The sequence below is a fragment of the Emydura macquarii genome, unplaced genomic scaffold (genome assembly GCF_026122565.2).
Source record: "Emydura macquarii macquarii isolate MOO-44397 ecotype Brisbane River unplaced genomic scaffold, CSIRO-AGI_Emac_v2 contig_3220, whole genome shotgun sequence".
Taxonomy (NCBI): Eukaryota; Metazoa; Chordata; order Testudines; family Chelidae; genus Emydura; species Emydura macquarii.
The window spans coordinates 4,300,737-4,326,414 of NW_027133357.1; the positions used below are offsets into that span (position 1 = coordinate 4,300,737).

At 44.4% G+C, this 25,678-nt stretch overlaps 1 protein-coding gene across 1 annotated transcript; it reads left to right on the forward strand.

Annotated features, from left to right (window-relative positions):
* The first annotated feature begins 7,333 nt into the window (after positions 1-7,333).
* PROK1 (prokineticin 1) lies at positions 7,334-15,643 on the forward strand. Its single transcript, XM_067531882.1, has 3 exons — positions 7,334-7,405; positions 10,438-10,563; positions 15,403-15,643. The coding sequence occupies exons 1-3, from the start codon at positions 7,334-7,336 to the stop codon at positions 15,520-15,522; spliced, it is 318 nt and encodes a 105-aa protein (XP_067387983.1). The 3' UTR covers positions 15,523-15,643.
* The last annotated feature ends 10,035 nt before the right edge of the window (positions 15,644-25,678 follow it).

Here is a 25,678-nt window from a genome sequence, read left to right on the forward strand (position 1 = left end):
TTCTGGGAAGCTGAGCATAGTTCATAGCAGCCTTGTGGCGACCTGAAAAATCAGGCCCATTGTTCTCAGCAAGCAGAGAAGGGGTGTCTTAATTGGCGTGACCATTATTAGCAATAGTATGTATTATTTGTATTGCAATAGCACCTAGCAGTCCCAGCCATGGATCAGGGCCTCATTGTGCGAGCCACTGTACGGATATAACAAAAAGACAGTTTTTGCCCCAAAGAGCTTACAATCTAAGTGAGACCTAAGCTTCTCAGATCCAACTATTTCTCGTGGCCTTGAATTCCGAAGATTTTAGCCCATCGCAAATATACACTCTGACAATTGCTAAGCATGAAACTTTTATCTGTAAGAGGGATCAGGCTATTCTCCTCTCTTCCCTCCGAAGTCTCTCAAAAAGCCACTGGAATAAAGTAAGCGTACGATTTATGGAGAGTACATGGGAGAGCCTCAGAGATACAAAATAAGGCGCTTGCTGCAATCATTTCACCCATATCCTTTCAATAGATCTTGGCGTGTCAGTTGAGAAAATTAAAATGTTATTGATAGGAGAAGATAAGGAATTTTTTTAAAACGTTTTTGAGAAATGCCATCCATCAGCAGAGCTAATGCAGCTTTCACATGGCCTTCCAATAGCAGAAGTTGCAGAACTGACTCGCTTTGTCTGATGCCATATCTAGGGCAAGAGAGTCCTGCAAAGGGCTAGGAAAGTACCAAATCAGAGGAAAGGGAGTCAGGACTCCTTGGTTCTGTTTCCAGCTCTGGCACTCAAGATTGCAATGCCACCGAGCAATGGGGACAGAAGTGTCCAGCAAACAGTGCGCATTCATTTGAGGTTTCCTTCCACCCCTGTTCTGTATTGTGGACCCCCTTTTCCCCATCACCCTCTGTGCTCCGATTTCCAGCTCAGTTCTGCACAGCACAACGGCAGGAGCTCTCCCTGCATTGTGGGAGGCCTCCCACTTTACTTATTGCCTGATCCAAAGCCGATTGAAGTTAATGGAAGGACTCCCATGGACATCAAGGAGCTTTAGATCAGGGTCTTAGAGTTCCGGCCCTTCGGAACTTTGACCAAAACCCTCCAGCTGTTCTTTATAGGTACACGACCCAGAGAGTGTTAATGCCTCTCCTGTGAACGTCTGTTTTAGCCGCTATCGTTCAAGAGCAAAACCAATTCCTGATTACCTCTGGAAGAACAGACTGTGAGGTGGAATGACTGGCAAATTAACTTGAGATGAAGAGTGGCTCAGTTGACTGGAAAGCAATTGCAGTGATATATCCCCACACAATAATATTCGCTAAACACTGAGTGGCAAGCAGCCCTCTTATGTGCTGCGTGTTTTACGAGGGCTGGATTTAGCAGTGAGGTTACAAGCCCACCACCAAAGCCTTTGGAGATGTTCTCCCAAAGGATAGGTCAGAGACCCGCCCACCTGTCTGCTGTGTCTTGTGCTGCTGAAAACATGGAATGTGGGGAGAAATCCAGGGATGGGGAACCATTAGCATTAGCAGAGAGGAAGGGTGATCTTGTGGCTAGGAAGGAAGGCTGGTCCAGTGGTTAGAGCACTGGTCTGTGCTGTGGGAAAGCTGGGTCCAGTTACTTTCATCTCAGATTCTCTGTGGATACCTCTGCACTGCTGCTGGGCAGTGTCATTCCCAGGTTGGGTAGACCTGCACGAGCTAGCCCAGTAAATCTAGCAGTGCGGCCGCAGAAGCACAGGCTGGCCATCTGGCGCACAACCCATCTGAGAGAGATTTGGAGTGGGGAAGGAGGTGGATCATGATTAATTCGTCCCCTTCCCCACCCCAAACATCAACACACCTCCGATCAGGCAATGGCCTTGGCAGATAGCCTGCAGAAGCTTATACTGCCCTCTCAGCTGTGGTTTGCCCCAGTCTTGAGAGGCAAGGTTGGAGGAATCCCTGGATGATATAACCCCTGTGCTGTCCATTGGCTTGCTGGGCAATTCAGAGGCTAGGAGTACAGGCTTGTTCCCAGGGGATCTGCTGAATTCTGCAGCCTGGCAGTCAGATCCTCAGCTGGTATAAATCAGCATAACCCCAGTGAAGCCAACAGAGAGATACTGATAGGTACCAGCTGAGGATCTTGGCCTAAGAACCAGGGTATTACCCAGGGGACAGGCATGAAGTGTTTTGCTGTCTGTAAAGTGCCATGCAAATTTACAGCTCTCCATCAATATTTACTACTAATAATATTGGGCCAGCCCAGGGACCGGAGAAGCTTGCTGACTGCACCGGTGGCCAGAGGCAGGAAGCTCATGGATGAGTAAATGCCACCATAAAACAAACACTATGGAGCTGAATAGAGACAGGCTGCGAGCTGATTAATGGCCAGCCAGAGCCCCAGCAGCCCCTGGGGAGCGATGCAGATGCCTATAGGATTTATCGCACATCTTATCTGAGGTTAATACATCAACGGCCACAAGCGGCTCTTTCTGACGAACTGGAAACACAGCCTCCCCCAGTTTACTCGATAGGCTGGAGCCTCTTCTGCAGCCAGTTCATTGGTGGGTAATTAATGGGGCTGCTGAGTTATTGTGTGTGGTGGGGCAGGGGCTCTCTTGCTGTAATTGATATGGGTGATAATCTGTAAGGCTGGGATGAGAGCCAAGCACCCAACTCTTACTGATTTTTTTAGGGAGAATGGGGGAGTTCTCTTAGGCACCTTTGAAAATAGCAGATCCAGGGCCTACAGTGAGTGTGAAAAATCTGAAAGGAGGAAGGAAAGGAAAGGACCAGTGTGTATGTTGGGGGGGAACCCTGTGCCCTGAGTTTGCAAAGAGATACGTTCTCCCCTGTGCAGCGGGGTCAGAAAGAGGCGTCAGCATCACTTGCATCTTATTTTCGAAGCTTAACTGGAGTTTATCTGGTGCCTAGGCTTTGCGCTTTGATCCTGTGCCCAGGGGGGAGTTTTGCCTCGTGGAAGCAAAGAACAGGATTATGTCGCATGTCCAGTGGCAACTGGAATGGGTGTAAATAAATGATCCCTCTGCCCGGCCTGCTAGCCTCTCTCTCTTGTACCCATCTGCTCTAATCCAACGGGGTCTAACCCAGTCGTTCTCTGCATGAGGAAAGGAACACAGCGGATACCTAAATAGACTTTCCCCCATGTGCATCAATCCCATGTATAATATCAGACCTCAGCAAACTCTTAGGGCGCAAGGGCCAGCACCCATCCTAGGTACCACTTAAGTCCCACCTAAGTCCCACCTCCTGCTTATTTTGGGGCCTGGCATTGGTCCAGGGATGAATCCACCCTCAATTTCTAGTGCTCCACGTCCCCCTCTGTTTGTCATTTTGCTCTTCCAATTTCCCCATTTGCTTTTTGAAAGAGAGACTGTCAACCTAAAAGTCCTATATATTAAAAAGCTCTTTTCTCCATTACTTGGATTAACACAACCAGAAGGGATGCACTTTTTTCTCTTTGCTGTCCATGTACTTTATTTGTAATTCACTCAGTTTAGATGGTGACTGAAGCTGGCCAATTTCAATTTAGAATGGACCACCAGGGTCATCTAGTCTAACCCTAGCCAAGATGCAGGATTTGTTGCATCTAAAATTTAGTTCTCTCCAGTCAGTTTCATTCTACGCCTGATCCCAGAAGCCTGATGAAATCAATGCAAAGATTCCCATTGACTTTGATGGGCTTTGGACCAGGTTCTTCCTTGGTTTCCATGCCCTCGTGCAATTCTTGTTTGTATTATTCCCCGTAGCAGAGAGAGTTCCAAACGAGAATGCTGCAGGGGAAGGGATGGCCAGTCTTGCTGTGATTTATAAGGGCAGCCCCTGAATTCTGTGGGGTTGGATTTAAAATCTGGTTTGGGGCCTGAATTTTGTGGTTCAACATCATCTCTAATTAATAATATCTAGGTCCAGATTCTCTTCTCAACAACTCAGGTGCAAGCTGTATCCTTGTAAGAGGAGGATTTGGCTCTGAGTGCCTTCATGAAGCACATCTGCTCCCTTTTCCTGCCCAAGTGCTTAGGGTGCTGTACAGGAATAAAGAGGAAACAAATGCACCTTCTTCCTAAAGCCCCAGGCTAAGAGAGCAAAGAGAGAGAGGCGCTGAGATGGCCATCCTGGGAGAGCAAGTTCCATAGCCTAGGGGATCCTTGCAGTAGTGGGTTGATTGTCTGCAGACCTAAGACGGTACAGTGGGCTCCCTAACAGGCAGGTGGCATCAATGCAAAGAGCAGTCAGCAGAAGGCTCAGGGAGGGGGTGTCAGGGCTGATTCTGCTCACTCCCTGCCGGTGCAAAGCAGGAGTAACTCTGGTGAGATCTGTACAGAGGAGCAAAGAGAGAAGGAATTTACGGTGCACAGCAATAGCAAATTATTGGTTTGATCAGATCCATAGACAATTATGCATATTCTTGAGCACTATCTGTTAACTAACTGCCGTGCTTATTTGTTTGCAGACCCAGCACTCTTGTGACAAAATCACGAGATTGGCACCAGTGCAAAACCAATGTGAGTAAGGCTACAATCAGGTCTTCTCTGGCCCAGCTCACCAGTGCCCGGGGGACCAGGGGCAAGGAATGAACCTCACCAGTATATAGAGGAGCAGTACAGATTAGCTGAGATGGCCAGCCCCAGGTAGCTCAGGGACTCCAGAAGGTACATGGGATGGGAACTGGGAACATTGCTTTTTAAAAAGCCTACATTCTGGGGCTAAGTCCATCGGTATTGTTGGTATTGTTTGTATTCCAGTAGCCCCTAGAGGCCTCAATGGAGATCAGGGCTAGATCCAGGATGGGAAAGGTTTTCCCATCTTACAAGATTTTGAGATTTCAAAATCCTTCCTCCCCCAAAGTCGGGACAAAACATAAAGTCACGTGACCTAAAAAGTCAAATCTTGAAAAGTGTTGTGTCCTTCCTCTCTACTCTTGAAAGGCCGAGAGAAGACAGTATTATCCACTGAGATCTGCCCTAGTTTTTCCTGGAGCAAGCAAACATGTCCCCACCTCAATCTGGAGGACCTCTTCTGTCTACAGCAGACAGCGGGTGGCACACAGAGAAACAAGGCATTTGAGGGCTCGTTAACAAGCAGTGATCCATTTTAGGAGAGAATTTAATCCCGCAGAGTGAACTGCCCAGAGAATTGGCTTGCAGCCGTTACCCAAGCCAATTTTGTTAATGTGAATGGAGATCATTCTTGATACCCTTGCGGGACTGAATCATTCTGCAGTGATGCCGTCCTGCCTCTGACCCAGCTAATGCATCAGGCTCCGAGATGAGCTGTGGAAATTTCTCAGATACTTAGGAGTAGTGTGCCCATCTGAGTCTTGAAATGCACTTGTGGGCATTTCCCTTCTTCTCAGGAACAGACCGCTATCCTCCAAGTTATTCTGCTCCTCAAGGTTAAGAGGGGCCCCGGCGTGTGCAGGGATCTTCCCACCCAGTGGAGCACCCAGCAGGATTGAGACCACAGTCTGCATTGTTCATTGTTCCTTCCAAGCAGTTTTTGGATTGTTCCATTGGAACCTTTTATCTGATGCTTTAACCTTTTCTCTGAGAAAATGATGCAAAAAACACTCTTGGACACCTGGACAAAGTGGGAAGAGAAGTGATGGGGATGGGAGAACATGCAGCATCTGGGAAGGGGGAGAATGGTAGAAGGGGAGCAGGGAAAATTAAAGGGAAGTGGTGTGTAGAATGCATACACTATACGCACCTCTAACATGGGTATAAACAGCAGTGTAGACAGTACTACATACCCAAGCAGGGCCTCCCATATCTACAATGCTATTTTTTTATCAGTATAGCTCCTGCTGCCTCTCCCCTGCCAGAGCCTTGCACTGCTACATGTAGCTATACACTCAGTGTAGATGCTTCTCCCTGTAGCACGGAGCCACATATTCCCTACATGCTGCCACGAGTGTAGACAAGGCCTGAGAGAGAGAGAGAGTCTTAACCCAAGGGACTTACAGTCTAACTAGACAAGACAGGCAAAGGTGGGTGGTAGAGCTGGTCAGAAATTCTCTCCAATGAAATGCTGGATTATTGGAAATGGAGCTTTCCACGACAACGCATCAATTTTCAGCAAAATTTCACTGGGGGAAGGGGAATGAAACAAAGAGTTTTGATAAGGTGGAAACATTCTGTTTTGACCTCATCAGAGCGGAAGGTTTTGATTTTTTTTGTTTTGTTTGGAAATGACTACACATTTTGAAATTTTATTTGATATTATATTCTGAATGATGTGACTTAGAGATATAAATTATATTACATACAAATTATAACAAAATTGAAAAAGTCAAAAGCAGAATGAAACTTCTTGGTTTTATAAGAAATAAAAGCATTTTGAGTGACCTGAAATATTTCTTTGAAACAATTTCATTTTGTGGGCAACTTTTTGGTTTTGTTTCAAAGTTTGGAATGAAAACGAATCTTGAAATTTCCCACAGTGCAGAAATTCCAAATTTTGACCAGCATTAGAAGGAAGGGAAACTGAGGCACAGAGTGGCAAAGTGACTTGCCTAGAGTCACACAGCAGGTCAGTGGCAGAGTCAGGAATAGAATATCAGTGTCCTGAAACCCAGCTGGCTTCTCCATTCACTGGACCATGATGTGAAATACCAATATGACTTTTCACAAGTTATAATTCTCTTCTTTGTCTATATATGCATTTATCTATTTAAACAAGTGTGTTGCTCTTTGTTTCCTAGAGTTGAAATGTCTTGGAAGATATTCCAAACATAATCAAAGACAGAATATTTTCAAAACTAAATTAGGATATTTACTGTATTCAGACATAATATAATCACACACACAATTCTCCTTTCTTTTTCTCCTTCCCCCAACATACTAAACACACACACACAGACACACTTATCACAGATACCGACATGTTGCATGTTCTGCACTAGCATTTTGAAAAAAGTCAGCCTAATTTTTTTGTCTTTGTTTTTGCAAAAAGTTGCAAATCCTTAATTTTAATCTTATATAAATTTATAGTGGTTATAAAATGACACTTCAAAACAAATCCAGATGTATTTAAACGATTTAAAAACTGGATAATTTGTAGGGGTAGAATGATCATCTTCTCCTCATCCTAGTTTATTAAATTTATTTTTGCGTCATTAGATTCAGGTCTCATCTGCCTATTCTGATATCATCAGAAAAAGCACCACATCTATGAAGGAGATTGAAGGGGCTGAGATGTTATATACAGAGCCAAGCAGGGGGGGGAGGGTTGCTCTCAGATCTCGTCACCAGGATAGTGAGGAGAAAGGGGACAAGGACTTCAGACATCGCACTGTTATTGTGCCACTCCAGAGACAGAGAAGAGTTTCCTTTTCTTAGTCACCATGAAAATTGTAATCCAAATCTTGTGCTTCTTCTTTTTAATAACTTTTTACAAATGTGCAGTCATCACTGGGGTAAGTCTCTCTAGCTTTCTTGCCTCTCTAACATGACATCTGAATATATTTGAGATCTTGTATGCCTTCTGAAATGTGGTTGGTACAAGATTCCATAAGATCGGAAAAGATAATTGCATCTCCTAGCAGTGAAAATATTTATTTTCAGTAATTCAGAAAAGAATTTCCTCCAGAAAGCTCAAATAAGAATACTCGCAGCAAAAATGTATACTGTACTTATATCTCCAAAGCATGCATTTCTATTATAATCACAGTGAAATATCTTTACATGTGTATTTAACAGCTCATATTTTGGTCCCAATATATCGATGATAAAAAAATAAGCAATCCTAAACCCAAGAGAAATGCTTGCATGGTTTTGATTTTCTGTTTCTGATGGAAACTTTTGCTTTAAAGTAATTCAACATTCCTCCAGCAGCATCCGATGCTCAATGAATCTGAAAGTGACACTGACTATAAACAAAAGTGAAACAGACTTGATGTCCCCCCCTGCATTTGAGCAGAAAGTTATAGAAAAAATTAAACAAACAGATTAAATAGTGAAAAGTGTGCTGCAATTTTTACATTTGTTTGGTTTCTGTAGAGGTTTATTAGTAACACAAATAATAGTTTTAATTATACATGATTTTTTTTAGCTGTGATCCCTCATATCTAATTAAATTCTTTCCCAAGTGAGACAAGGCTGGCTAAATGATTTAAAAAAATACTTGTATGAGTCATACGAGATGCTAAATTCTTACTAACTGATCATCTTTTATACTTTATCAGCTATGAATCCACAGAGAGAAATGTGTGCAGATAAAAATCAGGTTTGGGAATCACTGGCTTTTGTTCATAACAAACCATGCCATCAACTGATATTTCAGTCAAAGAGGTGAGGGGGAAAATGCTGAAAAGTTTGGGATCAGCAAGCTCTTTGTTAAGGCTTATTTACTGGGGAGCATTCTCTATTAGTGTGTGGCACTTTTCAGAGGGATGTGCATCTGTTTCTTTTAGAAATTGGCCTTTGTTCAACAATGTGGTATTCCACCTTTATGCGCCACCTTTTTACAAAAATAAAATGCAGGCCATTTGAGCAGGTTTGCGCATCATAGCAAAATGATGATCATTACCACAGTAAGCTTTTGTTTATAATCATTCGATCTCTCCACTTAACAGGGTGTTATAGTGCAGTGATCCTCTTTATGCTCCCCAGGACTTACTGTTTCTGGCAATTTTATTAAATTGCACACTCCGCTTTTAATCACTCCACTTTTACTCCCTCAGAATCAATACAGCCCCACCCACAGAAAGCTGGAGTGGTGAAGCAGTGAATAGGCTCCACAAACCAACCAAGCTTCCAGTTTGTAGAGATTCTGTGCTCCCGACAAATGGATGTAGCAAAAATTCCTGGTTGGAATTCCCATTTCTGTGTATGGATCTAGGTATCTGGAAATAATGAAGCCAGTGAAATTGAAAGGAAATGCTTTTGTAGCCAATAGAACTCCGTGGCCACATGATATTACCGAGGTTTTGGCAGGATTCCAAAAAGGATTGGATATGTATATGGATCATAAGTACATTAGTTAAGTTGCTACAGGGGAAAGTAAATACCACAGCATTCCTACAAGGAGGCTGTTTGGGCATTAGCAAGCCATTAGGGTGTTGTCTGGTAAGTAGCTTCAGTGCACACTATATTATGTAGACCACATCAGGAAATCCTTTTGGAGCACACTGGACCCTCAATACAGCACTTTCTGGGGTGATGTGTGGAGATGGGGCAACAGCACCAACACACAGTGTATCCCGTGGACAAAAATTGTTCCATAAACAGCAGGTGTTGTGTTAGGGCTGCCACCTGCAGGATTTGTATCGTACTTGCTCAACTATATAATTGTACTGTGACGCTTCATCCAAACATTGCAATGTTGGCAGCTTCATGGTGCATGTTCCTGCTCTGTGCCTCAATTTCCCCAGCTGTTGAAAAGGGATGATGATACTGACCTGCTTTGTACGTCTTGTTAGGAGCAGTGAGTTATTGTACGTAGAGTGCTTTGAGATCTGCAGATGATGAGCGTTCTATAAGAGCCAAGTACTATTATTTTTATTATTAAAAGTGCTTTGAGATCCTTGAACGAGAAGTGGTACAGAAGACTGTAAGCACTTTGGGACAGAGACCATTTTTTTCATTAGTGCTGGGACAAATGTTTTTGAAACTTTTTCCCCTTCTAGAAAAATGCAGATTTGGTGACACTGAGCCATTTCGCAAGTTTGTGTCGGTTTTGCCAAATTGTTCATGTTGAAAAAAGTTCCAAAAGTGAAACGTTTCAATCTATGATTCAAAGTAATTTTTGTTTAGAAATTTCCTTCAATTCCATTTAAAAACACCTGAAAATGCTCAAAATCCAAACGTTTTGTTCAACACAAAATGTATTTTGTTTTACTTTTCAATTTGCTAAAGATTTCATTGTTAGGTCGATCTGAAACCACTTTTTCCTTTGGTTTTTCAGAATTGCCAATAAATAAATCCCTCTCCCTTCTCTCCCCGTGCCTTATTCTCACAGCTCTACTTTTCATTCTACCCATATACAGCGCCTAGCCCACTGGGGTCCTGATCCCTGACTAATGCAAACAAGTCACTGTTTTATTATCACGTAGCCGTTGGTTTAACGCTGCACTGCCCTGAACTCAGCATGGCAGGCTTCTCTAGCTCCCCTTGTGTATTTTAACTGTCAGCCTCAGGAACACAAAGATCTTTCCTCCCTGTTGGCATCTGAGTCCTGAACGTGTCTCAAGCGCTTATGGAAAGCCCTGCTAGCCAGAATTGGTTTTTTGCTCTGCTCACAAGTCCTCATTGACTTAACCTGAGACATGTGGCTTTGAAAGTGTCTCCTGTTCCGATTAAGAATTGAAGCCTGTCTTTGAAGCACTTGCCAGCCCTGAGCAGGTTGACTTATTTACCAGTCCTCCTGGAATAAGGATTTCCCCCTGCACACACTAGTCTATCCCAGTGCGCGTCTGGCTCATTGGTGTTTGTTTTGTCTCCCCCTTAGGCATGTGAGAGGGATCTGCAGTGTGGAGCCAGGACATGCTGTGCTATCAGCCTGTGGCTTCGAGGGCTCAGGATGTGCACTCCGCTGGGACAGGAAGGAGATGAATGCCACCCATTCAGCCACAAGGTATGGCCCAGCCTCCTTAACCCTTTCACAGCCTAGTCTAAGCAATGCTCCAGGCTGATCCTTTTCAAGACTGCTGCATCTATAGTTTCTAGATCAACTTTCCTTGGGAGGGATGAGTTCAAATCCAGATTTTTTTTTAATGGCACATTGCATTAGGCTAGGCAGTTCTATAACCCCACTAACCAGATCCTGTAAGGTATGTTCATGGCGTACACAGAGAAGTTAGATTGAAAATGTCAAATTCTCTTGCTGGAAGGTTCCAGTGTAACACTACCTTAGTTCTTAGAATTCAGAATGATAAACGTACAAGAACCTAAGAACAGTAAGAGAGAAAACAGGCTGCTCCTTAAAATAGCAAGGCACAACTCATCCCAACTTAATCTAGACTGGCTCTCTGAAGATTGATTCCAATTACGCACTTCTCTACAATGCTCCTTCTCCCACCCCTAGCCTACAAGCAGGACCAGGAAACCCCTTAGGATTTAAAGTGACAACTTGGAATGTTTCCCATTTTCAATATACCACACGGTAGTCTGAAGGACTTTGATAGCACCGAGCATCCTGACCCGCCCAATCTGTGGATGCATACTCCAGTGAGACAGGCACTGGTCTGGGATCCAAGCAGTCTGGACTCGGCTCTCAACTCTGAGAGACTCCCTGCATGGCCTGTGGTGCCTAATCTGTGCCTCGGTTTCCCCAGCTGCAAAACACCACAGAAACTTGCCCAAACGTGCAGAGCTGAAAAGAGAATCCAGGAGTCCTGACAACCAGCCTCCCCTACCATGATGAGACACATGTTCAGCCACCTCCTGAAACCACATTATACTACCATCAACCTGTCAAACCTGCCACTGGTAACCGCTGATCTATGGCAAATGCTGTACAAACCTGTTAACAGCTGAACTAGTGCAGTGCACATGCTCAAGAGGGCTGAATCTGTGCATTCAGTTTATTTAAAGAAAGGGGCTTTTGCCATTTGAGATTGAATTCTAAATACTCAACAAAGCAAACCAGGGTAATGTCTCTGAGACCTTCAAAACTCTGTGGTTTTGGCCAGCAAACACCAAAGCATTAGGATTACCCCAAAGTGGCAATTGGCTGTGGCTCCTTTTGCCATGAGTATTTAGCACCAATTGCCACGGCCTTTGAGGGATTCTGCTAATAGTTACTCAGATACTGATCTCGCAGGAGAGAGGCTCCGCAGTGCTTTTGGTCCTGGATCAGCCTGCAGGAGATGGAGAAGATTCAAAGGGATCAGACTTCCATCGCAGATGAATCTTTATTAAAACCATCGAGAAGGGGAAATAAAGATAGTCTTGAGGCTTAAATTTCATATGAGATTGTTCTGAAAAGACAGGAAATAAACAAATATCAGCTCTTAAGCGTCCCATTTAATACCAGAAATAAAGGAGGGGGAGAGAGAAGATGGGGGCTGAGAAAAAGGACGAATGGAGAGGTGAAGGAGGAAGCTGCACAGACATTGGGGAATCTAGATCCTTTCCACCTTATCTTTTCCCATGTTGAATTTTGCGGTCACCCCTAATTTTCAGCAAGAACAGCTAAACTATTGTTGCTGAGACCCAAGGTGTATTTTATCCGAGTAATTTGCCCTGCTCAGCCCTTTCATTATCAAGGACCTCAATGTGCTGTATAAGTCTCCCTGTGAGGGAGGTATTAGCCCCATGTTAAAGCTAGGGGAAACTGAGGCACAAGGGTCAGGTGTCTAGATCCTGCAACCTGTATTCACATTAACTTCAAGAAGGCTACTCCTATAACAGCTGCAGAATCAGACCCTCTAGGCCAGGATTGCCAAAGGCTCAGCATCCACCACTGGGGCCAGATTTCAATGGAACGTGCTGAGCTGGTGTGGAAATCTGTCCATTTATTCTGCCGCCTAAATGGGTGCCATCTGCTTTTGAAAATCTGTCCCTAAATGACTGGCCCAGGATCAAAGAGATGAGATGAGTGAGGAAATAACGTTTATTGGACCAACTTCTGTTGGTGAGAGAGACAAGTTTGAGCAACTGTGGCTCGAAAGTTTGTGTCTCACTTAAAAAAAAGATGATATTACCTTACCCATCTCATCCCTCTAATGTCCAGGGACCGACACAACTACAAGAACACTGCATAGCCCAGGATCCCACAGCCTGTGGTGGAGTTAGGAATAAAATCCAGGGGAGAAATCCTACCCCCCTCCCTCCCAAAGTCAATAGCAAAACCCCAATTGACTTCAATGCGGCCAGGATTTCACACTGAACCTGTAGACTCCCCACACTGACTGCTCTCTAGCATGTGCTTCATCCACCAGGAGATGGAGCAATGACTCAGCAGCTGGCCTGGCAGCTGAAGGTTTAGAAGCAAATTTGAATGATCCTGGGAAAAGCAGAGGAGTTGCCTGAGATGATGTATTACAGAAAGTCAAGGGATTCTCAGTGCTCTCTGTAAATACATCAGGGGATAAACATCTGGGAGAGAGAAGAGCTGTTGAAGCTAAAGGACAGTACTGGTACAAAAACAATTGGGGATAAGCTGGCCAAGAATAAATTTAGGCTGGAAATTAGAAGTAAGTTTCTAAATATCAGAGGAGCGAGGTTCTAAAACAGCCTTCCAGTATGAATAGCAGGGGTCAAACAACCTAAGTGGTTTGAAAGTGGAGCTTGGTAAGTATCTGAATGGAGTTCAATGATGGGGTTGGCGGTGATAGCAGGGACAGGATTTCATAACCTGGGAGGTCCCTTCCTGGCCTATGGATTCTCCAGTGTCTAGCGGTAGGGAGACAATCAGTACTCCCTTTCCCCTAGAGATCAGGTGCAATTAGTCCCCATTCACAAACACCCACATAACAACACTACTTACTGCAGACTTCTCCCACTCCATTTCACCGGGCCTGATCTTGCTCTCACACACGTCAGCCAGGAGCGCCTCCAATGGAATTGCACCAGAATAGGTGAGAGGAGAATCCAGAGCAATGTCCATCAAAGTTCAATTGACTCTCGTGGGAATGATGCATGCTCATAGCGGGCTGGTCCAAATGGACACAGCATGAACTGACCTCAATGGAGCTTCACCGGCTCACACCAGCAGAGGACGTGGCTCTCTGTTCCCTGTAACAACGTGGCAGCCACTGGGGTAGCAAGGCAAGGCAGAAAATTGGCTGCAGCGTGAAGAAAGATGGCAAGACGGAGCAAGGAGTAAAGACATGAGGCGGAAAGAGGGGAAGGAGAGTGTGATGAAAGGGAGCTGGTGAGGGGAAGCAGCAGGAATGGGTGAAAATAGATCCAGGGGTGAAAGTGGGAAGACTCCAGTAAAAGGACCAGGAGGAAGTTGAAGCTAGATGAGTTCAGACTGAGAATAAGGCGTACATTTTTAACAGGGAGGGTAATTAACCCTAGGAACAATTTACCAAGGGCCTATGTCGATTCTCCATCTCTGACCATTTTTAAATCAAGACGGATGTTTTTCTAGAAGATCTGCTCTAGGGTTTATTTAGCGGCACTTCTCTGGCCTGTGCTATACAGGAGGTCAGACCAGATGATCATTATGGTCCCTTCTGGCCTTGGAATCTATAAATCTATGAAAAGTGAACAAAGAATGAGAAAGACAAATAGGAGGGAGGCCTCTTGCAGACCCCAGCAGCGTCCCTATGGAGGGGTGGCTGTTCATCTCTGAAAGTCAAGCTGCTCTTATGTAGCTGCCCACTGGGATTGTCAAAGGAGCCAAAGTGACTTTCAATGGGAGTTGGGTGCCTTAGTTTCTTTCCCCCACCCCCCCACTTTCAGAGGCTAACTTTATGCACCCTGCTGTGAAAATGCTGGCCCCAGGTTCAAGGTCTCAGTGCCGATCACTGCACGTTCCACAGAAAGAGGCAGCATTGTCTACTAGTGAAAGTAATGGGCTCCAACTCAGGACCCTTGGGTCTGTCCCCAGCTCAGTGGATGACTCGCTGTATAATCTACTGCAAGGCACTGAACGTGGTTTTACTTGTTTACAGGTGGGTGTAATTGCACTGTACACAACATGTACAGTGACAAGGCCCCATCCCCAACGGCTTACAGCCCAACACAACTGCATGAGCGATGTGAGAGAACAGCCCAAGCGGCAGAGAGCATGGAAGTGTGGGCAGGGGATCGACAGGGAAGGCTGTGAAACTAGCATGTTTTAAGGAAGGATCTCAGGGGGAACTGTATTTATCCACTTGACCTGTGCAGTCAAGACACCTGATTCTCAAGGGGTTGCAAGACTAAATTAACTCATGACTGTAAAGAGTTCCGAGATCCTCAGATGACTGTGGTCTGAATGAATTCAGTGAGGACACCTGAGTAAGGGTCCAATCCTGCAACCCTTTACTCCTACCAGGAATCCCATTGACAGCAAGGGAACCCCTGTTGGCCATAAAGGCTGCAGGAGAGAGTACAGGTCCAGCAAAGCACTTAAGCACATTGCAGTGTTGCCAACTGTCACCATTTTATTGTCAGTCTGGCAGTAGTGGGTGGTTTTTCTTCAGGCCCCAGCACTTGGAGTCATGCAATTACGTAAGAATCTCAACTTGCTTTTTAAAAGGGTAAATTCCTAACCCACATGGTTGCGGAGAAAAGCTTGTTAAGCGTGATCTGAGTGCCCCCTAGAAACTCAGAAACTAGGAGGCAAATCAAAGAAGTCCAAGACTTGTGATTTTTAAGCCAAGCTCATGATTTGCCCATTGTTCCTGGACATGGAGCCCCTATGGGAAGCGAGGGAGGAGTCTGTTTCTCCCAGCCAGAGACTTTCCTAGCATCTCTCTGTGGTTGAAGTTCTGACATTCTTTGTGGTGTCTTTTGTCTCTTCCATTTTCTGCTAAAGGTCCCTTTCTTTGGGAAACGCCAACACCACACCTGTCCATGTTTGCCGAACTTTATATGCTCCAGGGTCACTGATGGCAGATTCCGATGTTCAGGAGACTTCAAGAACATAGACTTTTAGCAAACAGGATGGAGCTTCAGAGACCTTCCCAGCTGGAAAACAGTGCAGAATTGCTCTCAAAGGATCACCACGCAATGCCTCTATTTTTATTTCTCTTCACCACCTCCACCACCACCAAGTATTATACACAGTGAGTGTAAAGACAAAATAAGAGCAGAGGGAGATTTTCAAAGGCACAAATATTGAGCACTGATTTAGCAGACCTCAAAGCACATTATTAAGGAGATTAATATAATTATCCCCATTTAATAGATGGGGAAACTGAGGCACAAGAAAGGGAAGTGACTTACCCACTGACCAGGGGCAGATCCAAGAATAGCACCCAGGTCTCCTGAATCCAAGTCCAGTGCTTTCTCCACTAGCCTACACTGCTTCCTGTGCGCGCTTGCCTAACTCCCATTGACTTTCGAATGCGCTTGCCTAACTGCTCTTTGAAAATCTCTCCCACTATCTTCTGAAAATGTCATTTTGCATGTAACAAAAAGGATGAGGTAAACAATACTTCAGACTCAATGTTTATCTTATATAGTGGGACTAAGGGCTTTTGCTAGAAAGGAAGGTTTTCAGGATTTAAAAAATAGGGCAAATTATGAGACCCTCACTCATATGGCTAAGTGCTTACTTGCACAAATAGACCTTGTGCTGTTATTCTTCTTAAGGCAAGGAGCTCATATGTTAACACTGAGATTATATTTATTCAAGCATCCCATAAGACAAGAGGCGGAGGCTACCGTAAGCGGCAGCCTGCCACTGTCTGATCTGCTTTATTCATGAGGAACTTGAACCGAAGTCCATTCAGGTCAGTTGCAGTCTCTCCATTGACATCGGTGGATTTTGGGAAAGTGTGTAATGCTATAAGGAAAGGGTTAGTTATTTGCAGCCAACTCAGCATCTGCCTAAGCCTCAGATATATCATTATGATATCACAGGCTGGTCTTTACATTTGTGACGATCAATCGCACTCCAGGAGGATATGAAATATAGTTCACTAATATATGTAATACAAGTTATCGTCAAGAAAGGCTTTCAGTTCAGAGTCCTGTATTCATTTGTCCTTTCCAAAGGCCTGTTTAAGATCTTTCTGTGTCATTTGATCTTAATTTCTGGTTTAAATTTAAAAAAAATTTTAGCAGTTATTGCAAAATGCAGGTTTGTTTCCAGTCAGACAGAAGCAATGCATTTTATTTTTGGAATTGATACACACAACCCCTGTTCACTGGGGAAATAACATTCTGCTTGTGATTGTTTTTTAATTAATGTTATGTATGTGGGAAAACTGCATTTGACTGTATCATGATAAACATACTTAATGGTAAAACTGTATTTTGCTGTCTCAATTTTTATGCAGTCTACTTCAGCACTATATCATTCGCTTGTATTATTGTAGCACCCAAACAGCCTCAACTACTATTAGGATATGATTGTGCTAGGTGCTGTACAATTATAGAATACAAGACAGTCCTTGCTCAGAGTTTACAATCTAACCAGACAAGGCAGGTAAAGAGTGAGAGAAAGGAAGTATATATTTTTCTTTTCACTTTACTGATTTTTATCTGGAATATCAGAGGAGATATGGGGTGGCAGAGTCTTATTGCACAGGATACATCTTCAGTGTTATAGTAGGTAAGTGAGCTGATGTGATCCCTTATCTGGCTTGCACTTTTTTTTGTGTGTGCGCGCCATGTGGAACCTAGTTTTTTGTTGGAACCAAATAAAATGAGTGTTAGTGGAATGACTCCCTGTATGTATGGTCAGTAGGGTTTGAACTAAGGGGCTTTACTTGAGGTAAAGGAATTACTTCTGCTACATTAGATTGTAGCAGAAGTAGGCTATTACCCAATAATGGACAGCTGCTAGAGCAGAACACGACAACACACACTCTGCTAGTGAGTTTCTCACATTTCGTTTTGTACACCAAGATACATTTTCAGGGCCAAATTATCTGCTGGTGTAAATGGAAGCAACTCCATTGAATCCAAGGGAATGCTGCCCATGCATCCCAGTAGAATTTGGCGTTCAATCTGAATGACTGTTCTAAAACTAAAGAAAACAGCAACAAGAATGAACAAAAATAAAGTCTGGGGCAGAGGTGAAGTGGGGGAGAGAGCGCACAGAGTGTGGCCCTCTGTAACAAGCTGCAGCAATGCTGAGAACAAAATGGCCACTATCTCTACACTGTGCAAGAAAAAAGAGCAACATGGTTTCACAATGACATATGCTCCCATAAGGGATTAGGATTTTTAAAGTCACCCTCAGGGTCTCATACCTAGGTCTCACACTGTCTGTCTGCACTGGGATGAATTTCACCACTCAATAGAACTGGTTGTAAAATTGAGGGGACCCCCCCCCCAGGACAAATTTCAAACAATACATTTGTTCAGTTTTGTTTTTTGTTTTTTAACTTGTCACAGGAAGTTTGAACATTTTGGTTTTTGTTTCATTTCAATACTAACAGAAGTTATTTTATTTCAGTTTTGGAAAAATCAAGATAAAAATGCACCTTGAACCAAAAAACACTTTTGTTTCATTTAAATATTTCCCATTGAAAAATGGTGTTGGAAATGACATTTTCCTGCTCTTCTTGACATGCATAGCAGCTGTAGTAGTCATCCCTAGTCACTTATCTAACACACAATTGTTGTTTCTGTTGCCCCCTAGTGGAGGAAACATTTTATTCTTCAACTGTTTTGAAGTGAAGACCTAGAAAGCTAATCTATGCCATTTTTATGACCATCCCTGTATATATAAAAACTGGACAGAGCAGCAATATTATAGTATCTAGACACCCAGTATAGAGGAGACTGAATTATATAAACCCTTAAATAGCTAGACAAATGAACATGCTGATCACAGATTTACATTTGGACTGGAAAGGACCCAGAATATGGCATCTCTAGACAATCTCCAGTGGGTACCCAGCAAGCAGAAACTTAGAGGTCTCTAGCAATTTTGTTCCACCATCTTTTTCAGAAAGGTGTGTTATTAAAAGCTATATACAGAGAAATCGATTGCAGTGACACTACAGAAGATGAAGAGCTTATTAACAGTAGTGTTATATATACCCACATATAGGCCAGAATCCTTGGCATAATTTAGTCCTTAACTTTTAAAACATAAGACAGCTGATGCTGTCTGTTTCACACGCAGATGTAGGTTGAGTAACTATAGCAGCTAACTCGCTCGGCTTAATCACCTACTCTTGCTAAATTGTGAAGTAACTTACTCTCTTATCTTTGTCTTCAATTTTATATGCTTTATGCTTATCATTTGTAATAGAGATAAAGTAGATCAAGCAGTACTGAATGTTGGGGCCATTGCAGCTCTGCAAACTTCAGGGACTCTCCCTCTGGCTCTGTTTTGTGAATCAAGCCCTTCATTTCCTTTGCTTTTATTAAAATTACCTGAAACATTTCATTGAGCCTGAAACTTTTTTTTAAAAAAATAAACTTTTCTGATTAGCTGAAAATTCCAGAAGATTTTGATTTCGGTTCAACCCAAACACATTTCCTCCTCCACAATTATTCAGAACGGCCAGTGAACTGAAAAGTCAGTTATTGGCCCAGCTTTAGTCAGGACCCAAACCATGGAGAGTTTTTGAAGATCTCAGCACCCAGAAGTACTTTTTTAAGCTGGGGAGATTTGGTGTTATTTGTTCCGCACACAGTGGTCCACTGAACAGGGAGAGCCATGTTCTGCAGTAGTTGTAGTCTGAGCGGTCCCGGCCCAGCAAGTGCTTCAATATTTCTACAGTGATGGTCCCAAACACTGTAGCTTACGACAGGGGTAAAGACATGAAGGCGCACTGCAGTAACCCCATCCAGGACTCAGAGGGGTGTGAATAATTATGGCAAGGCCTGGATCAGAGAGAAATAGCCAACCTAACGCAGATGGAAAGAGGCGCTTCATCACCATTGAACTTTTTGCTTCCCCTGATCTACCAGCATCACCTTCATTTTGTTCAGGCTGAGATTTAGCAGATTTCTACCATCCATTCCTCTAACTCACCCAGGCCTGGGGATATCTGGGAAACCACACCATCTTCACAACACATGAGGGACACAATAGAATTTGGCTGGGGCTCCCAAGAGGGAAACTGGGGAGTGTGAGAGCAATTATACTAATCCATCCTCTGGGTGAAGAATGAACAAACAATGAAGCAAGAACCCACATCCTCCTGCCAGGGAAGTCAATAGAACCTCCTCCTCATCAAGGGTACTAAGGCTGCCATCTAGAGGTTAATTGCATTGTTTACTGATATGCCAAGCTCAGTTCTCCTGCACACCTGTGTCACTTGCTGTTTTAATGTTCTCTTTCCAAGGCGAAGCCCCATCATTGCAAACCTGGGTTGTTTCTGATATACCGGAAAAGGCTTCCCTACTTGAAAATCACCAAATGCACACCCGGGATTAAAGCTGAAAGCTCCAAATCTCATTATAAATTGATGCTCTAGTTATTAATATTTGATGCAAAAAATTGCGCATGCAATATATATAAAAAAAACTCCAGCCTCAAACCACAAAGTAAATTAGCCTCAGCATTTTATCATGGGTGCATTTGCTTCACTGAATGTGCTGAAAGAGCTGGTGACGCTAGTAACAGTAAAAAGCATTTAGCAAAAGAGAAATCCACTGTGTTTTGCGTTAGCTCATTTTGAACCCAATCCTGGTGGACTTTGGTGGAGAGCTGGCAGGATCAGGCTCTCAGTCGCTCAGGTTGTATTTACACCGCAGTCGGAAGTGTGACTGAAAATCTCACCTGGACCCTGCTACTGCATGTCTGCTCTGGGACCAGAGCAAGCAAGATTACAAAGCTACCTTGGGTATGTCAGCCTGTGACAGCAGTATAGGCACATTGTAATAAGTATGCATTGCCCCAGTTAGGGAGCTCTGTGCCTCACACTCACCCCCCAGAGGCACAGTGTCCCCAAAGGCTTTCCCTTTGCACAGGGGAGAGTAATTTGGTTCAGCCCTTTAGGAGTGCAGTGTATTGCCCCCCCTCCCCCCCCCCAGAGCCCAGCCAATCCCAATCGGTAGTGCAGTGAGAATGATAACAAGCTTACATAAAGCAAAGACCAAAAATGGGTTAAAATAAACCCCATGATCTCATACACCCTTCCAAATCCCAAGATGTTGAAAAAATCTAGATCTCGAGCCAAATTTTGGGCCTTGAGGCCCATCTCCAGATCATAGTTTAAAATCAGTTTCAGGATCAGGATTAAAAACAAGGCACACACTAGGCCACTGGATGAATTGGTTCAGTTAAGGTATTAAAATCCAGTCTGAGCCTTCCTTCAACCACACCAGAACGGAACTGCTTTTACACAGAGGGAAGGGCTTGGAGATCAGGATTTCATTGCTCTGGTCTCCTGAAGTGTTAAAGTTTTGTCGGGTGGCTCAGGATCCACCAGGTAAAGGCCTTGTTGCTCGTGGGCTTGAGAATGGAGACATTCTTTGGTGACACAGCAGAAACATTTAACGAGACTCGGACATGGAGTCTGCCAACCCCTTTGCTCCACGTTTGGGACCAAGGGAGAACAACGCTGAAAAGCAATAGAGGCCAGGCGATCGCGCTCAGTCCCACGCCACCTTCGGCTAGTGTAATGGGACAGCGTTTTGCTGACAGTCCTGGAACAGAAAGAAAAGGATGCAAATCTTGAATCAGGCACTGGAGCCGGATGTCTGGAGTGCAGGGCCAGCCTTACACACCAGCAGCACAATGTGGACATCAGGGCGGGCGAATCTAGCTATACAATGATAATGCTCTGCAGGTACCCTCTGCCATTAAAAAGTCACTGGTGACATTCAGACCTCCAATAAAGCCACCAGTGACATGATCTGCTGGCTAGACATGTTTGAATGTTTTTAAATTTGTCAAAAATTGTCAAATTTTTTTGGGGGGGGCAGGGGGGCAAAAATTTGGCACTTTTTATTTTCTTTTGCAAAAATGTGTCAAACTGTGTTGCCAACATTTGTCACTGATTGATTGATTTACTTATTTTTAACTAACTTCCAGAGGAGGTCGAAATGCTTCGAAAATTCAAAAGGTTGATGACAATTTTCCTTGGAAACGGTTTCAAAATTTTGTTCCGCATTTTTCTACCGATAGCATAAACCAACTGGTTTTACTACAGAAGAGGCACAAGCCCAGCATTACCCATGTGGAACTCTGCCCTCGGCAAGGAGACTTGATGTACTGATGGTGTGAGCTTTGGGAATGCTGGCAATATCTTACTGATGGAGCTAACTGAAGTGAGAGAAAGGCACATGGGTGGGAGGGTAAAGGTTCCTACAGTGTTGCTCAACGCATCTCAATTCTCTCTTACCGTGACCGTGCTGGAGGGGAGAGCAGACATAGTGACCATGGAAGAGGCAGGCTCTTCTTTTGAGCACTGAAGCCTCTTAAACCATTTCCTGTACTCCTCTCTCACCTGAGGGTTGAAAATCCCCAGTCAATAATGGGATCTGAGCAGGGATGTAAACACAAGCCCATTAAACCCAATGACCAAATCCCAGTGCAGGTAATTTCATTCCCCGGGCCAGGTCCTCAGCTGATGTTTGATTCCAAAGGAGTTATTCCAAATACCCCCAGAGATGATCCAGCTGAGCTGTTCTGGCACTAAAGAGTTGTGCTGTGTTGCTGTAGGCTGCTAAACAGTTACCATGCTTTGCCCCAGAGGTGGCAGCATTTCAGTGGTGGGCGAAGCAATCCTTAAATATATCAGGCCATATCACACCCCTCACCTCGCTTCTGCTGCAGCACCCACAGAAAGAAAGAGAGTAACATCCCACAAAGATTTCCCCAAAATTGCGGAAGCAAGGTTGTTCCCTTGGTGGCAAGGGACTGGGGGGGTCAGTCCCTAAAACCGACAGATGCCCTTTAAGATGTATGGGAGACCTGGGACCTCTGCTGCCTCACAGCACCCTATTTCTCTCCCTCCGCCACCACTTTGCCATCGCCAGTAGAAGCTCTGACCCAACCCACCCCTGCTGCCCGTAGGCTGGGGCACGCAGGCCTCACCTTGCTATTGAGCAAGCAGTACACCAAGAAGATGAAGGCTCCCTGCATGCTGTTGGTGATGGTGAACAGGAATCCCATTACCGTGGCCAGGGGGCCGAACTGGAAGGCGCCCAGCCCCCACGTGAGGCCCAGAACTAAGAGATGAGCCAAGGCTTTAAAAGTTAGCGTCCTGAAACGGGGAAAAACAACAGTGAGCTCAGCAGGACTGGGACCAGAGAGCAGAATCTCACCTCTAGTTTCTGTTCCAGATCCCTTGAAGATGTATCCCCATGCTCAGGGGGGAGCAAGAAAGAGGTTACTGCCCACAACAGGAACGGAGGGTGCATGGGAGGTAGCGTGGCCTAGTGCACAGAGCACCAGACTGGGACTGGGTTCTATTCCCAGCTCTGGCACTGGCCGGCTGAATAACCTTGGGCAAATCACCAACAAGCCTCTAACTATTAATAACTGAGCTATTTCTATCCCTAGAACAGGAAAGCTCAAAAACAGAGAACTACAGTTTATCTCCAGATTGCATGATGGGTCAGCTTGGCAGAATTTGATTTTTTTATATATATTATATTATATATAAATTTTGACAGATAATATTGAGATTCAACAAGTTAAAGGCTTTGTAACCCTTCAGACACAAATTGTCAACATCACCTGTCAATATATACGAAGTGAATATCCATAATTCAAACTCTAATAAATTCTGGAGCAACATTTTTTTTTTTTTACTTTGCTTATCTGTAAATTTAGATTGTTATCAATGGGAATTTTTGGGATCAGCTTGAATGTGTCTGGTGAAATAAATGTTTACTGGCCTTGACTGATAAAAATCTAACCCTTTGAAGCCTATGGATGGGTAATACGCAAGGGGCTGCTATGCGATGGTGACAAAAATCAGGGATTAGCCTTTTGAAGCTTTAGGAGACACTTTCTCCCCATCCTCTGTTTTCTTCATTCTCCTTTTTTCTCTCTATCTACACCATCCCTTGATTTTAAGGTGCTGTCTATCAATTAGTTAAGTACTGAGACAATACTCATCAGCATAGTATCTGAGAATCTCTTTCACTAATGGACCACTTTGTTGGACTAGCGTAATCATTTTTCTTTCTATAAAATTGTAAATTTTTTGTCACCCTTTGCCACTTGTGGATCCCAGCGTTGTCGACTCTCATGATTTTAGAGTCTGATATTTGGCGTTTTCCTTAAAGTCCTAGCTCCTGGAGTCAAGATTATACAGCTTTCGTTCGATAAGAAAAAGGAAGTTTCTAGTTCCCTTGGCTGTGCAGAAAAGCTTGAAATGTGACGCAAGTGTGACCTAAAGGCTCTGAAACTGGTAGGCAAATGTATTAATTTAAAATTAAAAAATCTCATGATGTTTAAATCAAACTCATGATCTTTTGAGGCTCACCTCATTATTTTTGAACACCTGGGATTGACAGTGCTGGGAACTCCCAAGATCTACAAGTTAAGAGAGGGCAGCCCTTGGCTTCTTCTGAAAGGGGACAACCCTCCCCCCAGCACCAGTGGAGGGGTTCCTAGGAAGCTCCACAAACTGAAACTCTTTCCTGTCTGGGTTATTCCCATTCAGAATGGGGACCCTAAAAAGGATCTTGCCTGGTGCGTCAAAAAGGAAACCCAGAGAAACTCCTACAATCTCAGCTGAAGCCACTGGAAAGAATGTGAAAGAGCCTTCTCTCATCTGTGAGAAAGGAACATTTCTGTGATCCTTGCTAAGTGGGGAAAGGTGATCTTGTGGTCAAGGCAGCATCTTGAGAGGCAGGAGATCTGGCTTCACTCCCAGCTTTGCTACAGATTGGATGCATCAGCCAAGCCACTCCAATCTCTCTATGCCTCCGTTTCCCCACCTGTAAAATAAAAATGACCCTTCCCATCCTCTTAGAAGGGGGCCGTGTGACTCAATCTCTTAGTGCTTGGATTAAATTCAGATGGAAGGAGTTAGAGAAATGGAAAGTATTTCCATTTTGCTTCCCAGCTGCCCAGGAAGCATGGAAATCCAAGGCCCATTAGGCCCGAAATCTCACTTCCAAGGGCCAAAAATGGCCTATTGTGACATTTACTCATTTTTGGCCATTCCTGAATCGGTGTATTTTGCTCGAGAGGAAGAAATCTGAGGCATTTCCTATAACCTTTCCCTTTGTTACCCTCTTCGTTATGACTGTTTAGACAGATTATTTTAAACGCTAATAGGTTTGAGGGAGAATTTGGATCCAAAAAAGCCATAGCCAGTGGCTTGGATGATAATACTTCCTCTTATTTAGGACTGATGTAAACTGAGCGTGTGCACTCCACTGCAGCTGCCAGCTAGGGCTCCAATTCATGCAGATGGAGCCTTGCTTATAGAAGCCAACGGGGCTGGCACAAGAGCCTGCCAGCATGACTCCGATTGCAGGAGCCAGATGGAGAGATGGGCTCCAGGGGCAAAGGCTGCTTTAACAGCTGTACAGTAACGTCACTGTAAAGCCACGACACCTCCACCCCTTATCGTCCTTCTGCATGAGCCTGGCCAGGTTTAAAGCTAGCGCAACCCAGCTGCAGAATGAATAGCGGGTACCGGATGCTTACCGGAGGTGCAGCCAAAGGTTAACAACAGCAGGGCAGTGGGCTGAGAATGAAGTCACTGCAGGCCTGTACCGCAGAAGGGTGTGAATTGGGTAGCGGGAGATGTAAATTGGATGCACAGAGGCTGCATGGTGCAAATGCTGAACTTGGTGAGATGCTTGCTTAGAGCACTGTGCTGCAGGGGTTTACGCTGATCAGCAGATGAGTTAACAGGACAAAAGAGAAGGGAAGAGCAGCTGGGGTGGCAAGGGGACTTACAAAGGCTCTGTTTGAGTGGGGAAAGGAAGGCTCATCGGGAAAATACACAGAGCTCTGCTCCGGAGCATGCTGGCTCCAGTGCACATCCCGTGCCCAGCACTGCTCTATATTGCCTTCTTCTCCTGTGGTATGTTCTGTGAGGAAGTGGCGGGAGGGAGCTGTCTGGGGAGCGATGGAGGTGGCCAAGCATAAGGACTCCAAAGTGTGCATGAAGGGAGATCGGTGACTGGGGTGCAGAGCGGGAGAAATGGGTTGTGTTGTATTAGTGCATGTACTGTATTAGTGCATGTACTAAGCTGTATTCCCAGAA

Coding starts and splice junctions, on each gene's coding strand:
- PROK1 (XM_067531882.1), top strand. CDS start 7,334: ATGAAAATTGTAATCCAAATCTTGTGCTTCTTCTTTTTAATAACTTTT. Junction 7,406..10,437: donor AATGTGCAGTCATCACTGGG/GTAAGTCTCTCT, acceptor TCTCCCCCTTAG/GCATGTGAGAGGGATCTGCA. Junction 10,564..15,402: donor GCCACCCATTCAGCCACAAG/GTATGGCCCAGC, acceptor TTTCTGCTAAAG/GTCCCTTTCTTTGGGAAACG.